This window comes from Tauraco erythrolophus, chromosome 1 (assembly GCF_009769465.1).
Source record: "Tauraco erythrolophus isolate bTauEry1 chromosome 1, bTauEry1.pri, whole genome shotgun sequence".
In the NCBI taxonomy this organism is placed as follows: domain Eukaryota; kingdom Metazoa; phylum Chordata; class Aves; order Musophagiformes; family Musophagidae; genus Tauraco; species Tauraco erythrolophus.
Genome location: NC_141465.1, coordinates 109,841,489 through 109,859,215, shown reverse-complemented (window position 1 = coordinate 109,859,215; position 17,727 = coordinate 109,841,489). Strand labels below are relative to the sequence as shown.

The 17,727-nt window shown below is 38.1% G+C and overlaps 1 protein-coding gene across 2 annotated transcripts in view; it reads right to left on the bottom strand.

The window, feature by feature from the left end:
• Positions 1 to 13,688: 13,688 nt before the first annotated feature.
• DCLK1 (doublecortin like kinase 1) overlaps positions 13,689 to 17,727 on the bottom strand; it is a 260,320-nt gene continuing 256,281 nt past the window's right edge. Inside the window, exon 16 of one of the 2 annotated variants that reach the window (XM_086612767.1) lies at positions 13,689 to 13,853. In XM_086612767.1, coding sequence (XP_086468893.1) covers positions 13,689 to 13,853 — 165 coding nt within the window. The remainder of the gene's footprint in view (positions 13,854 to 17,727) is intronic. The other variant, XM_086612776.1, reaches the window with a different exon arrangement.

Sequence of the window (17,727 nt, the reverse complement as noted above, 5' to 3'; positions counted from 1 at the left end):
CCCTCCCGCACAAACCACCACCTCTCTAAAGAACACCTCACACAAGCTAAAAATTAACAAATAAACCAGATCTTGGGCATCACACAGGCCTTGACTGTTCAAACTGACAGTTCGTTTTCCCATTGTTTCTTTGAAGAGCTCTAGTACCTCTGTGCTCTGTTGCAAAGACATAAAATTGTCCACTAAGCTGATGCTGGGGGTCAGAGAGAGGCCACATGCTGCTCCTGTGATTTGGGCAAGTTGAAAAGTTTCTGGACACCGATAGTTGCACGTGCTCACCGGAGACCGTTAGAGCTTTACTTCTAAAAATCTTCATTCTTTTGATGTGTTTCAGGGCTTCCTCGGCGCCAGCTGCGGTGAAGTCTCCCCTGAGCAGAGCATAACCCTATAGCACAGACACAACATCAGAGCTGCAGACAGGAGGTTAAAACAAAAGCAGCTGTCATCTCTTCATTTGGCCTAAAAGAAAAATCCACAGGTTTGGGAATCGAGCGGAAAACATGAAGTCTAGTCCTCCAAGAGCTGGGACAGTCAACTCCTGCCCCCACACTGGCATGGTCTGCCTGAGCCAGCTGATCCCTTCTCCCCTTATAGCATTGCATTTCGCCATCGCTACATCATCTGCACACTCGTGCGGCACGAAATGCTGTGCAGCCAGAGCAGCTGGCCAGCCCTCCCCGCCTCCTGCACCGCCAAACCTTTTAGACCATGAGTCACTGAAATCCTGCAGTCTGGAAACTTTTGCTTGGTTCATGGCGTGTCAGGTTTTTGCGCTCTCCTTTTCAGCTCATCACTCTTCACTGGGTATGTTCTCTTGATTTGTGAACTGCTGGTCTCTAGGAATTTCAGTGCCACGTGGTTATTTGTGGTTTGGCTTTCTCCATCTATCATCTTATATACACATATATATGTATACCAGTCTCCATCCCACTCCAGTTCCTAAGACTGATTGAGTTCTCAACCTCTCTCAGGGTTTTACCAGCAGCCTCAGGGCAGAACGAGCCAGTGGCTGCCAGTCTGCTTTTCCATACAGGCACACAGCCGGTCATTAAACCTCTCCAATGGCCTCAGACAATTTCCACCTATGGCAATTACGGTACTATCAACCTCGAATTGCAGGTAGGAACCTACAAGTCTCCCTTTCAAGTATAGCTGCTATAAGGGGTAAAGGTTGACATTTTAATGGCAACCACTGCATATCTTACACAAATTAGGCTACTGAGCACATTAATACGTGCAGTCAGTGAGTCAGCTATTTAACTGACCCATTTGGGTGAAATGGGAAAGACTGCAGGGAACTAGTTTCTCCTGACATGTAAAGAGAAGATGATGACACTTTCTGATCCGCTACAGACAATTGGAAGAAAATACTATAATTGATGACCCACAGATGTTTTCTCAGTAATAACAAAAACATCAAAGGGAAAAGTCAACAGTTCTTAAAAAATGAACACAGAAACAACATTTCTGCTACGCAGTGGTGAAGGAAGGATGGTGTTCTTCACTGATGCACAGAAAATTTGACCTATATTGGGAAAAAAAAAATCAGGATTTTCTTCTCCTCCTCCAGCCAATGGAATGGATCGCTTCTGCAGGGTAGTGATTGTACATCTTAAGTGACACTTCAACCCAGCATTTCAGTAAACAACCAAATTGCTGTGCCATAGCAGCAGGATTGTGACCTACAACACCCTTCCTCGCTTTGTGTTGTGGCAATCAGGGCAGGGGGAACAACTTGCTGGGCCACCGTGCTTTGCTTCCAGCTCTGTAACTGCAAAGTCTGCGGGTAGAGAGGGCCTATGGGGCTCTGCAGCCTTCACTAATTAAGTGTGCATTAAGAAAATGGTTTTAAAGAATTTTTAACAAAAGATATTTAGGCCAAAATGTCTTACTCAGTTGCAGTTTAATTCAATGTTGCCTGGTCAAAAATGAGATATTTCATATTCTTAAGGAAAAACTGGAACTGACAAATTCATTACTTAATCAGGCTAATCTAGTAAATTAAGAGGTAATTCTGAAGAAATAATGAAAAGTCTCTAGTGGCATATTAATTATGACTTTCTTTTCAGCTATTAAGAAAGGAGGATTATGGATGAGGCCAAGAATAAAAAGAGATCTATTTTCAGGGTCAGTGGATTTATCATTTCAGGCGTCAAACAGAAAAGAATAAATTGATTTCTCTCTATTCAGGTGATTTGAGAAGCCTTGGAACAGAGATATCTTTTTTTTTTTACAATGTTGCATATTTAAACTTGCTATATTTCAAAGTTCAGTATCAGCTCAAACAAATACATGCAAATTCATGTTTTTGATCAAAAATTCAGCAACCTCTGATAATAAGCATTTCTCTCAGTGCTAAAAGTTTAACTTTCTAATTGCAATGCCATTCATTAAATTTGCTATCTGTGTATTTTGTTTCTCCTAACTAGAGCTGGTATAAAAAGAAATCATTTTGGAGGACATCCTGGGACATTGTGGAACCATAGGTTTGGCTATGTGATAACTGCACTTAAAATAACAATACCAAGCTCCATGTTACATGAATGGACATAAATAGTGAATTAACAAGGTTTCCATTCAGGTGTTTTCTCTGCTTGATATGCAATATGTTTGTACTTCAGAATGGGCAGCTGGACATCATCTAGAGCCCATCTTTGTTATCTGCCTGTTGCCCAAAGAGAATTACAGAAAGATTTGGGTAATTCCTTGATGTAATGCTGTTAATCTTTCTTTTTGTCGTTTTTTTTTTTTTGTAATGCTTCCAAAGTTCCATTTCCCTGAACATAACAGAAACAACAGGAGGCAAGTTTGAGTTTTGAACAGTTTTCCTGTTTAGAAAAACGAAAGCAAAAGCCAAAACCCAAATCCACTTGCCTTCCAGGGAACACTTGGTTGTGACCATTTACTACTGATTTGCAAGTCACCCACAGGGTCCCCATCTGCTACCTGATGCTTGGCAAGTGCTCACAGCCAGTATCAAGGCAGCAAACCAGCACCCTGATAGCTTAATTTTTCAGTCCCTTTGCAGAAGCGTGTCTTTCATGATTATCATTGTTTCAAGTATCTTTCAAAAAGAGGATTTCACTGGCCTTCATTTAGCCAGACTAAATGTTAGTTAAGGCATCGTCAATTTTTACCTTTCTGGAAGCTGCTGATGACCATACGTACAATGCAGAGGACCCTCACGGCTGCTGGTGTTTTCTGGCAGAGACCAGCAGTGCCACGCATGCGGTGGGCCAGGGTTTAGTTTTCTACCTACACCACGACAAGTGGAACGCACTGCCTAGCCAGCACAGCACTGAAAGAGAGTAGATTTAGATTAGATATAAGGAAGAAATTCTTCCCTCTGAGGGTGGTGAAACACTGGAACAGGTTGCCCAGAGAAGTTGTGGATGCTTCACCTCTGGGAGTGTTCAAAGCCAGGTTGGATGAGGCTTTGAACAACCTGATCTGTGGAAGGTGTCCCTGCCCACGGCAGGGCGTTGGAACTAGATGATCTTCAAGATCCCTTCTAACCCAAACCATTCTATGATTCTATTAAAAAAAAAAAAAAAGCTACAAACAGGGCAGCATCTAAGCTTAAGGTTTGCAGCAACTGCTTTTTCCCATATTGAAGGTTAAGTGGCAACAAATAATAAAGCTATATGTCATTTATCACCCTGAGGCAAGTGACTGCAAGATGGAGTCTGTGTGTGTCTTCCATCACTGTCCTTTAGAAAGCATTGGAAAAACCTAAAGCATATAGGCATTCTGAAGGCAAGACATGACACCTACTCTCCATGTAGTCCCAGTTTTACTGAGAGCATGTGATGTCTAAACATAAATGATTGTGTCCCAACCACCTCCAAGTATTTCTTCTTTTGTTACTGTATTATTTTTTCACATAACCCCACTCTTTCAGTTTATTCAAACTAAAAATATTTTGAAAGCTTCAGATATAAAGAACAACAGTGTAGAACTCAATCCCAAGAGACACAATACACACTTTTTGAACATTACCCCTTACCCTCATTTATACTTTGAGCCACCACTGCTGTTGAAAGTAGTCCCATCTTCTCACTGCAGCAGTCACATTCATACCCTTTTCCCTTGCGTGCTGGTGTATGGGAGCAATGAACATAACCAGCTAATTAATGCAGGGTAGAACTCTTTTATTCCCCTGGATCAGTTTCCCTGATCTGTTTTACCACACAGATATACAACATTTGCATTGCACAAGAGAAGGAGAGTGTAGGAAGGAGAAAAAAATGAGTGGCCTGGAGGAGCTGGAGGTGTGTGAAAGGGGGCAGGGAAGAAGGGGGCTGTTTTGTTTGAAGACAGTGAAGGTTCATGGAGGTTTATGGTGTTTATGGATCACTAGCCTTCATTTTAGGATGCCAAAAACTTGTGCTACTGCTAAGATGGAGGACACACTCTTTGGGAAAACAAAGTCCGAAAGGGAAAGTACCACATGCCTGTAACCCTGTTGTCAGTTTATCATCTCTGTAAATATAAAAATTCATCTTCTAGAGAGACTGAATATTAGTCTTTAGTTTTGCAGCTATCTCCTGCATCAAGAGTCGTTCCATGAACCAGCTGTTAAATAGCAACTATTAACCTGTAAATGAGAGTAGGATAAAATACATGCTTTTATCAACATAGATAAAAATAGCGCTTTTTCTGCCTTTCAGCAAAAATAATCAGAGAGCCCCGGTGGAATCTCATATTTCTCAGACTCCTTATGTGTAGCTTTTACACTCCAGCACATTTACTGATAATGTATGAAGTATGAAATTAAAACTAAATCAATTGTCAGAACAAATGAAAAAGTACACTGTGCGATGCATTATCCTCTGGTCCGTTATTGTATTTCTTCATTCACCTGCTAATTCCCAAAATCCAGCCATTTACAATGAATCTTCCAGTCATTAGTGGGATTAGGCAGGCTTCCACTGTAAACAGTGTTCGCATTTCTCATGAGAGTTGCTATGTATAGTGTTGAAGGGCACCAGATACAAAGGCTGTCAGTCCACAACTATATTTGATTTCCATACGTTTATCCAAACTTACCTCCTGTGCTGGGAAATTAACACATGAAGTGCGAATTTTTTGAATACTTGCTGCTTCTTTTTTTTTTTTTTCAAATAATCATGCTCACCAAGACTCACTCTGGTGCAGAGGTTTATGTGGGAAAACTAGAATGTGGCTGCATGACTAATTTTTAAAGCCTGTGCACAGCTTCTCAGGAATGCAGCTGGATGTAACTCCTTAGTGGCTTGCATGTGATGACCGAATTGAAATATATTGTAATGCTTCTCTGCTCAAGAAACATGAGCTCATTAGAAGTTGAGACTAGAGCTGAAGTATTAAGTGATTTGTCCTTTTCTACTCTCTTATTACCGTTTTAGAGCAAAAATTTTACATAAAATTAAGCAACAACTTAAAAACTTAGCTCGTAAGTTAAGGTGATAATATCAGATTTCATTCCTGTTCATTTACATTTATTAGCATAAATAGCAGGATTTGAAAAATGCCATTTGGCTTCCCTCTGGATTTTTGCAGCAATACATATCATCTAGAAGCTATTTGATTAGAACCTTGAAAATTAATGATTCATCTATGCCACTCAAACCACATCACAATTCCTAAATTTCTTACTTTTCAAAACAAATGAATTTTTTTTTAAATTGAAATAATTTAAAACTTGTTTAAAGGCCACGACTTCCTTAGGTAGCTTTTTAGTATGCATGAGAAAAGTGCTATTTAATTTCACACTCAACTAATCCTTTAACAGTTTTCTTTCAGGCAGAACATAAAAGATTATTAATTCCTTAATAAAATAAAAAATAAGTTATAGGGGATATGTCTTTAACCTTGGACCATCGTGAATAATTTCTTTTTGCCTCAGATAAGACACCAAAGATCAGCACAAATGGCAAGTGATAAATTGGACTCTGGAAATTACTCAAGAGTCCTCCTTCTCCCTTTTTTCACATCATCTCTCTCCAGAAATGGCTCTCCTGAACTAGTTTTGACTTCAGCATCACTCAGTCAATTTGATTTCTCCCACTCCTTAACTATCAATGACGAAAGTCATCAAGATCTGACGTTACCCACCTTAAATTTTAACTCCCTGTTACACCAAAATAATTTCACAAAGACTACACCAAGTTAAGATTCATAATGAATGCCAAATTGTCAGAAGTTTATATCTTAAGGGCTTGTTCGCCTTTTCCAATGTGCTTGGATTTGCTGAAAAAAAAAAATCTCTTGCTCTCCTTTGCAAGATACAGCAGCAGGCATTCCCTTGGACATATGATCCACCGCATTTATACCTCGCAAATAATCCTCTCTCTCCATTTATCAATTTCTCACTTAGCAATTCTCAAACTCTCACCATATTACAGACCCCAGTTTCAATAGCTGTGGGCATTCTGTTTGAAAAGAAAATAAATTCGTAGGTGCTGTTACTCATATAAAACCCTTCTGGTCTTATTAGAAGATATTGAAGCATTCCAGGCACCTAATGAAGATATGTAGGTAAAAAAGGTGATGACCTCTGAATGGCAATGGTGGTGGTAGTAGTAGTAGTAGGAGGAGGAATACTAGTAGGAGGAGGAGCAGCAGCAGCAGTAACAGGCATAGTAGTAATGTCAGCTCTTCTGAGAGTAAGCTAAGCTTCTTTTTGATCACTGCTTTTTTCTCCAGACGCTTAAAATTAGATATGTATGAGTAACTCTCATCACAAACTTTAAAATCTGTTAGGAACATAGAAATCCAAGATATCTTCTGGGTTTCTCAGTCCAATGTCTTCTTACAACAGGAAATGCATACTAGGATATATCAGAAACACCTCAAGAAGAAAGTTTCTCATCAACAGATCAAGTTCCACTTGAAAGTCAACTGGAGTTTCTTGGTTCCAATGGTTCTATTGGAAAAAAAAAAAGGCTGAAATCTGTTTGATTGGTTGGTCAGTCGGAAACCATCACCCAAATGCCAGTCTAAATTTGTAATGGCTACTTTCTACCTATATGCTTTTTTACAGCTCTGTTGTTTAGCATAAACAGTGATTTTTCTAACCTGATCTTTACTCACAGCTTGACAAAACGTGCAGCATTGCTGGCCATGCAGGCAGACCATTCCATAGGTGCTGGGTATCCAAGCAGGAGGATGCCAAGAAATGGCACAACTCTGTCCAGTGCCCCTTTCCCACCTACTTAGGAAGGCTGAACAGTTTTGGAAATGGCTGAGATTTATGGTTCATGACTGAAGTAAATCACTAAGAAGGATTAGGAAGACATCACCACTACAAGTGTGTCATTCCAGGAACTCTTTTATTTCGTGGATGTTTTGTTACTTCCTCTGGCCGCAGCTGCAGAAAACTGCAGGTAATATGAAGCCTCAATACAGCAACTCTGTTCTTACTGAAGCTGTTTGGCATGGGCTATCCACTTATATATGCAGACAAGTATAAAATGTGTAAATATCACTTTTTGAAAGCTGTCATTTCCAGAAAGGACCCATTAAGGTAGAAGCACGCTGCAGAATTGGTATTAAAAAAAAAAAAAATCTACGGTCATTTTTTAAACACCTAATTTCCCCGCTAGCTTGTGTCTAACACTACTTCAAACAGCTACACACGGTCTCATTTAGCAAATATATGAGGAAGAGGTCTGTGTTATGTTTGCTAAAAGAACTAGGATTTCAATTCCATCTGCCGCTGGGTGTGTTTGATTTGTATATTAATTATGCCTGTTTGTAGCTGTAAATTTGCTCCAGATTAGCAGCTGATTGGCTCCGCACATGGATTCATTACACTGCGTGGCTCCCTTGCACTTTTATAGTTTTCAAATGATTCCAGACTTATGCTTTTTAAACTGCTTTTAATGCCTCTCTTATTCATTGTGAGCTTTCAACCCTGTCTTATTCAGACAATTTTTTCCCCGTAAGAGAAAACATGTTCCTTTGATTCTTCTCTTCGCGGACCCTTTTGGCTGGTGTAATGTCAGCTTTGTCCATGGTGCTACTCCAAAACACAAGATGAAATTGCTTGTTCTCTCAGTCTTACAGGGAAATTCAGAATATTCACATTTAGCGTTTGCTACATGGAATGACTTAAGCGGACGGGCTTAGGAATTACACGAGCACTCAGCAGGGCATATATACATACCCGTTACTATGCAAACTTAAAATGCTTGTCACGTCCAAATAAAACTCTCCCACATGTGGAACATTTTTGCTCTTGATCAAGTTTTTTTCTGAGTTTTCTCCCTGGTTTTCAAAATGCCCAGAAGTTCTGAGCTGTCATCTTTGTAGTGAAGACCTGTGAGATACGTCTGAAAATGTAACACATCTGAAATGAGCTGCAGAAAACAGCTTTTGTTGAAGTCACTCCCATTTGTGTGTGTGCGTGAATGTTTGTGTACACTTAGAAAATAAATGTTGAAAAGGTCAAGCTGATTTCCCTCATATTTTAGGAAAAGAATCACTCTGAGGTGAAAAATTGTATGCCAAGTTTCTGCCTGAAGCAAATTTTTACGATCAAATTAAAAACCTTTGAGACTAAGAGTTTATAATGGAAATACTAACACAGCCTTAACCACGGCAGCACTAGCAGGCACTGCAATAATATTAGGAAAGCTCTCCCTGCCCACAATCTAAACTAAATAAAAAAGATGCCATTTTCTAACATATATCCCAGGCTAGCAAATAACAATGATTTAATGTACTTGCCCTGTGGTAATATGGTAGGACTGCAAACCTCTGAGCCAATTTTTCTTTTCTTTTCTTTTTTTTTTTTTTTTTCTTTTCAAACATATATGCCCCATAGGGAAAGGATTGTAATTTAGCTCTTATTTGTGGATATATCGCTTTCATTTCGACAATTCTTGAAAGCCTTCCTGCTGTCACACGCTACTGTATGTGAGCACCCAACTGAATAAAGACCCACCAGGCTTTTTCAGGAGTTTATTCACAGGTTTGGCTTTGCTTATTGTAGTATGCACCACATTTAAATTAGATGAGGGCTACTGTAAAGCAATAACATTGTCAATGACTGGAATCTCACTTTCCCCTCTAACAGTCTGAAGCAAATTAATGTATTGGTTGTTCATTAACAAGTAAACAGTTTCTGCTACAATGTCAAGGAAAAAGAATGTGTTCATTAATATGAACAATCTTCATCTACAAAGATGATTTACACAATGCATGTCATGAGATAGCTTTCCCCTAACTAGTACACTACCAAACTGAAAAGCTGATTCTTAGGACTTTCTTGAAATTACAATATTGTTTGTTTACCAATAAGAAAGACAGTCTCAGTCACCTATGCCACCATTGTAAGCTCTAGAGTAAGTATTTAAAAAAAAGAGAGATTTCTGGAATCACTTGTGGAATTAATAAAATCGATAACTACAGACTTACACTGCATCAATGATACATATTATTCCTGTGATAAGTTAAGCTAAAAATAAGATTAATTTGGTTATAGAAATTCCTTAAACAACAACACTTAAATTATTTCAAACTTGAAATTTTTCAAGATTTTTCTGAAAAAATCAGCAAACACTGGCTAAAAAAGCAAAGCAGTTTGGATACACCAATGTAATCAGCATGCCTAGTGCTCTTCTGTTAACCCTCTGAGTAGAACCATAGAATTCTGGATTTTTTGTACATTAATGCTATGAAAATTGTAACTTACAGAAATATTAAGTTATATGTCATGACTTAGTAAATCATGTTCTAAATATATTTGGGCTAGGCACCTCATCTAGTGAGCAATTCATCCATCCTAGAATTTTAATTACCCACTAGAGAAGCCAGTCTCTAGCAACTATAAGGGAAGCGTAGATGATTGCCCTAGATTAGATACTTAACTCTTAGATGGATACATCTAGATGAGACAATGCCCAGCTCAGTACCATTTAACTAATCCTGTGCTACCACCTATCAGTACTACATTTTCACTTCAAATTTTGCTTACTGCACGTAAGTTCACTAGAATATTGCACTTAGGCTGGAGTCCATGTTATCCCCACTTACTTGCATTTAATTGAGAGGAATTAAGCTGGAAGTGTCCCTGTTCTACTCTTCTGTTAACTCTAAGATCAGACCGACAGGCATCTCCAGAGACCAAATATTAGATGACCTGAATCACCCTTCTGAAGTGCTTCTTTCCATCTCCTTGGTGATAGAGGGTGCCTACCACGACTGCCATCCGTCTCAGCTAACTATCTAGGCTTGGTGGGAGGAAGTTGGCCTTGTACATGTAATAAGCATTAAAAACAAATGTTGTCACGTTTAGCACCAATACGATGCAATGATTCAAAAGGGAAACGAAGAAAGAAGTCAGGAGGACTGGTATGTATTACAGTAAAATGACCACAGTGTGCTATGTGCTCTCCCAGATTACCACATTAGAAATAGTCTGTTATCTTTGATTTCTGTCTTTCACTGGTGTTTCAAGTATTTTTTAGGACCACATATTCTGTCTTCACTTACCCCCAGGAATTCACAGGTTAGACAAGAAAAGGGGCAGTCTCTGCCAAACAAGCCTGAATCATTTTCGTTTCCATGAAACCATACATATATATATATATGGTTATATTTAAAAATAGATATGGATATATTTAAAACCATCATGGAAACCACTTTTAAAACAGTTTAAATATTCAGATACCTTTCCTTGAAGCCTAAAAAGAGGCTATCAGCAATTTGAAACCTAATTTCTTACAGATCTAAAAATAACTTAAAATAAATATTTGTATAGTTATGTTCATAAAACATGAACCAAAGATCAAAAACATATAAGACGTTGGGGATGAGTAGGGATGTCAGGATCTAGGATTATTTTTACATGCATTTTAAGTAGTACAAGATGGTGTAAGATGAAGGAGCCAAACATCTTCTTTTAATGGTAACCCTGTATTCCAAACCAAAGTGAAGGTGATAGGAAAATCCCAAATGGGTTTTTGAATAATATTTCTCATGCATAAGGTGAAGCGTATTTTTTTTTTTTTTTGTCCTGACTTTTCTCTCTAATTAAGAAGCATGAATGTCAGCCTTTGCTTTCAGACTGCCAGATTTTCCCAATAGTCAAGGAGCATGTGGTATTAATGGACACTTTTTTATTACCAAATGTATGTCTTGCATTTACATGGTTGAGCTGCATCTTTTCTGAAGGGAAGGCTGTGATACGATGTGGGAAAGGTAATGCAGGAAAAACATGTGCCAGATCTTGATCTACTGTAAATTGATGTAGGTAAGTGGCGACGGGGGATTTTCCTTGGCTGAGGGTTTGGTCTTATGAAACAACAATCCCTATGCTATCCAAATGTGATCAAACTATAGCCTTTAACATCTCAATGGTAGTGGCTGTGTCTTATCTACCAAGGAACTGCTCTCCCCAGTGACTCTAGGTTGGGTGGTCATGGTCAAGGATCTTCTACAGATGCAGGCCTTTCTGAAACCTTAAAATCTGAGAACTTTGTATGTCAATTCCTTTATCCTTTAATCTCTTGTGGAGCTCTCCAACAAGACACCTATTCTTCACTTGAGTTACTCAGGTTCCAAACAGACTAACTGAGGCCATGCACAGGCCTTCTGCCCAGGGACATACATTCAGAGATCAGAGCCTCCTGATGGCTTAGGGTGAGATTCATTCTACTAAAATAATGACCTCAAGTTTGGTGTCCGATGTAAGCTGTCACCATCAGTTTCTTCTACAGTCAATGGAGTGAGAGCAATAGGTGAATCAAAGCCTGAATCCTGCCTAAATGCGTGCCCATGACAAGTGAGATGAATCAAACCTGGAAATGCTCACCTCTGTACAACCAAGGAAGTCTGGAGATCTAGTTTTGACTAAATGTCTCACTTCTGGATTATTAACACTGGGTGACATTAACTGCATTCTGTATGAAATACTTGTATGACTTGTGTGAAGACTCACAAGATGAAATTGCTGTATTTGAAATCTTCAGAGCTTTTAATATATAAATTTTCATGACTGAGACAATTGAAAGATGCATTTTAAAAGATGGAGAAACAAGACAATTTCAACGTTTCTTGAAATATGGGTCAATTGATGCTTTCAACCAGAAATGCAAAAAAGCATTACACTAGCTCCAACAAGCTGCAGGTACACATCTGCTGCCATAACTGCTCATGAAGACAGTTCCATGAGCAAGCACAACTCACAATGGAAATGGCACTGTTCTCTAAAAATTATTTATACTTCCCAACAAGATCAGAAAAGTCTGCATATCTTTTGGGGCAGGATATTAATATTTTTACCTGTACGGTGTGAAAGATAAAGAGAGAAATAAAGAGAGAAAAAGAGCAAGGTGAGAGAGGAAACCACATTTATGTGACTTTTTAAAAACACTGTGAGAAAATTTTAACTTTAGATGAGAAAACTTCCATTTTATATGTGCAACAAGAGAAAGCATAAATTTCATAATGTTGCTTTTTATTTTAGAATAGAATTTTGGAAGTTGTCTTTTTCATTTGAGTGAAATTCCAAGTGATTTTATAGATTTTTTCTTTCAAATTATCACACCTGAAGCAAAAGTCTACAAAGCACAATATTTCTGTGGAAATTTTGCTTTAGGATAATGGTTAAATAAAATGCTATGATGCAGTGCTGAGGTTTTAACAAACCAGAAGTATGTATACACTGTGTAAATGCCCATTTTATTAAATATCACAAATAGAAGTGGTGCAGTATTTCTAGTTTCTCCATTCTACGACAAAACTTCCGCTAATTCAGTTTAGGGTTTACAGTCGTATTAAATGACTTGTATTTTCCCCGATTTAGAAAAACTCTAGCTATTTTAAGGGTAATTCTCATCAGTGTTAATCTTCAAAAGTGACTCTCCTGGAACAATCAGGTCATGCTGAGAGGACGCCTGTACATTTCTGAATGTGAGGCAAAGGAACCAGGAACTTCTCAACTAGATCATTACATACCATTACATGACAGAACGTGTCCTCCAGCCATTTCCCAAGACTCTGCATTGTCATTAGCAGCAAACGATACGGAAGCAACCTTTTGTGGCCATCATCATGTCATCTTCTGTAAACCATGAGGCTGCCCTAAACTGAATTTCCCATTTAGCCTGAATAATATCCTCCAACAACAGTCACTCCCTGTGGAAGTATGATGCAGGTTTAGAACGAGCTGCTGTAGAAGATACTGTTTGTTTAATTTTATTTTCATTTTTAAAGCCTATATTCGTAACCCTTAAGCAATAGTGCGTTTGATATTGTTTTGGTCAGAAACAGGCAAGAAACTTTAGGGTACTATAAAAGATATGTGCGTATAAAAGCAAAAAAGCCAGAATAAAGCCCTAATGTGGACTGTCAAGATTTAAGTTGATTGTTTACTCAGAGGGCTAACATGTGCTAAAATTACATACTGCAGTTCCTAGCTTCACTGATGAAAACATTCACTGCTTCTATCTTTAAATAAAAAAGCAAAATAGCCTTAACCCTTTGAGGATCATATTAGCAGCAAGTTGCAATCTAAACAGAGAACAAGTATTTCAATCAATTAGGAAATTATTCTTACAAAGATTCTGTGAGCACCCTTTGTGTTCCGCCATCCCAGCGTTTACTGCTGGATAGATCAGCTGTAATCACTTCACACAGGTCTCAAGAATTTTCAGGGTCTCAAAGGGTTAAAGCCAAGACTTTTGAGTAAAAGTGTTTTATTAAAAGGGTGAGTTAGGTGAGCGAACAGTCTCGGATGAACTTGGTGAATAGTCTTCCGATTCGGAGTTGAGTTCAGGCGGAGCTTGCTGTGCCTTATAACGTCCCCTCACATCCTGGTTGCGTCTTCGTCGGAAAACCTGCCTCTCCTTATCAAGAGCGGTGGTCTGGCAGGGGCATAAAATAAGAATAAATGAAATTAGGCTGTGTGTGAAATGCAAAGCTAATGAAAACCATGAGTTTTTATGTGGCCTGCAAATACCAGGGATAATAAATGTTCAGACCAAATTAAACCTGTTTTGTCTCAGTCAGGTCTGAAAGGTTTAGCCCACAACATAGCTAAATGCTTTAAAAAGTGCATTTCCCAAACCTTAAGAGGTAGCGTGACATCATCAAGCAGATACAGTACCATATATATGGATGCCATATGTTCTACTTCTGGATGCTATTAATTTCATCCTTTAATAGATTCAAATTTCAAGCCAAATACCAACTGACCTTCCCCCCACCTTTCTCAAAGTATAAATCCGTTTCTACAGGCAAGGCAGAGATGTACGCTTGTCTTTGATTTGACCTAATGAAGGCTGATACACACTCACCCATGTTCAAGTCAGTGCAATCGGCTAACAAAGATGGATTGTGATGAAGTTGTCAGACAAGAGAGAAAAACAAACACTGAAGGGAGCTAGCCCAGCTCTTTGACACCTCCTCATGCTGCTCAATGGATGTTCTTAGGGAGAACACTGAAGAGCTCTGACGGAAAGACCTGTTTAGCCTGACTACCCTTGTCTCCTCCTGTTAGCCAACGTCTATGGAATTAAATACTCCGCTAATTTTATCTAGGTCTATCTAGAGTATCTAGGAATGCGAAAGAAGAATGTTTACTTGATGGGCATTATTTTTTGATCAGTTTCTGCCACTCTTGACAATGCAAGTCTTAATAAGATGGCTGCAACTTCTTGCCACATCCTTTCTTCTGCTTTTCTGGCACGTTTACAAGGTGAAACTGCAACCCAGGTAAGGGCAGCCCAAGTCTGACTAATGATTTCAAGCATGGGACTGGGTTTCGCTATTTGCTTGATTACAGGTATTAGACTCCAGTCCCTGAAATCGCTGTAAAATTACAAGTTCAACAGGATGGCCTTGATTCAGCAAGAGCACTTTGACACATAGTTAACTGCCTTCTGAAGCGGGGGTGCCTTCTCAAAACATGGCCCATGTTTTTTTGGAAAAAGCAAAATTGGAAAAGGCAGGTGGCTAGTTACATGACGTACAAAATTCAAATAAATATCTGATCATGGCACTGGAGGTAAAACGACTTTGAGAACTGAGTAGGTTTAACTGCTAAGGCTTGTAAAATTTGTCCCTAGTATGAAAATCCCCATTTAAAAGAATGTAGCCCAAAGGTTATTCTGCTTCAAAGAATTTATTGTTTTCTCTTGAGATATACATGACTGATTTCTCTAGAAAATTTACCAGTTACAGTCTATGCCTCAGAGGAGAGCAGAGATGTATTTATAGCTAACATATTTTTGAGAACAAAATGAAAACTAAATCCATCATACTGGTGCGGAATAGCATTATAACAATCCATGCTCTAAAATAATGCAATCAGCATTCAATAATGATGTAGGAGAGACAGAAAGATGGACAAGAGTACAGAGCTACTATAGCAAATGGATTTAGTTAGGCTAAATTGCTGAACTATTGTTTTTGTGTCTAGAACCTACACAGCACTACTTTAAAGGGGTAATTAACTTTGCTAAGTTCATCTCTGTATTTTAAATAATAATTGCTACAAAATCCAACACTTCTTATCTCTTGAGAATTTTGTTTACCACTAATCTTTTAGTTAAGAGCTCTAATTAGTATTTTCAATGCCTTCTATGTTTCTTAGCCTTGAATCAATTCAGGTTTTGATTATTTTTTAATGTGAAACAGAAGAATACCTAGCTCTTTTACACACAGTGAATATACTGCATACAGTATGTAATTCTGTGTGAAAATTGAAAAGAATGGCATATATTACCATTCTATAAAATACAGATTTCCATTTAAAAGATTTTTCATGCTTACAGGAAATAAGCATGTATTTAAAGTTTAAACCACATCACATCATCCTGTAGTAATAGATACTCTCCTCTGAAAAAGTTAAACATTTCTGGTCAAACAAATAAAAATACTTATATTAAATTAAAAATTTTTTTTTAAAACCTGCTGTGTGAGAATGGTAAATATATATGTAAAAACTGAAAGTATTTAAAGTTAGATAAGTTACACAGAACAGAATACACTTCAATAAAAGTTTAGTTTTGAGATTTAGTCCAGGATATTGCTTTTTTAAAGGATAAAATTCTAAAATTGCAAAACTAGTTAGACAATTGAATATAAAGACATCTTAAAGATGTCTTTAAAAAATAAACCCCAAGATACTAGTTTTCTACTATTGTTGGGGAAGCTTTGGAGGCTTTTATTTAAATGTATCTGTTTAAATATACACAAAGGCACTTCCTGCCTCAATAATAAAAAATGTTAAGGAAAACAACCCCTAATGATCTCACCTAATCCAGCACCTTATGCTGTATTTTGTAGGGCCAAATATTCTGTCTTCCTAACCTTTCAGAAACTTCCTGAGATATTTGGAGACTATGTTTTTCTTTACATTTTTATCCAAAGTCTCCCCTGAATTTGATCTAATCGGTCTTTGTAAAGACATGCTTGTAGACTCAGGGGCATTGTTGTGATTACTCTCCTGGGCTGATAGGCACTCAGAGCCTGTCTCACCCAAAGAGCTTATCAAATACAAATCTATAAAATCACAGACAGGCAAAGAAGGGAGTATTTATCTAGTGAAAGCAAAAATACACAGGTCATATTCTAACATTTAGCATTTAACATGTCAGAACCACAAAATGGGTCACTTCTGGCCACAGCAGAGCACTTACAAGCCCTACAGAGCTTGCAAGACCTGACTTACTCTGCCTAATATTACGATGACGCTTTGCACTTCCAGTGTCTAATACACTGCCCTATGGTATCGCCACTCTGTATTCTGCATAAATGCTATTTTTCATTTAATGAGGTCACAGTTATTTTTTATCTCTAAAGAATCTCAAAATATAATAGATTAATGCTTTGGAATGCAGGGGAGATTGCAAGATATATTTGAGTATTGACTGCATGTGTTCTGTAAGTCCAATTTTTACCTACTATACTCTCTTGTGCATGTGGGCATATTAGAAAAAAATCATCTTTTTCATTATTATTACTGGTTTTGTAACAAAGGCCTCTTATACACATTGCCTTCGTTTAATAGATGTATTATTTCATCTACTAGTCAGCCGAGTGGTTCACCGGTGCATGAACCAGTCCATTATGGATTTCCAGGGCATTTCTACTTTAAGCTACTCTTTCAATAAATAATAAGAGGATCTGAAGTGCACTTATGCTTCACAGGGCTGCAAAACCCAGATTTTCATTATCGTAGTTTGACTTTTATTTTTGCCGGCTTGAGGTGAGAGAGTGAGAACTTTGAGCACTTTATGATAGTAATGGCAACTAAAATGTAAGGACAACGTTTTTATTTAAGATACGCAGCTGTCCTCCCACAATCCATATGAGGAAATGTAGAGCTTCTTATCCAGCAGCAGATAAGTGGATTGCCTCTAATAGTTTGGTGCTGATGGCTCTGAAGCACTTCATTAAGCACTAATGTATTTTGCATCAACATTTAGTAATCCTGACACCTCGTACCAAATGGTTAACAAGCCATTTTTGGAAATGCAATTAATTTGAAGTAACAGAGCATTATTTTTAAAATCAGCATTTCTGTCACCGATATACTAAGGTGCAGTTAGCGTTTTTCCAGGATTTTGCCATAGGGAGCATAGTCATCCTGATTTCTACCTCTTGATGTTGTAGGACTCCTGAGCCATGCAAATTCATTTTTTATCTTGGAAAACGTTGAACTCTGTGTTTATGAACAGACATTCAAAAACTACAACTTGCTTTGATACAGACACTGGATTTGCAGTGGGAAGT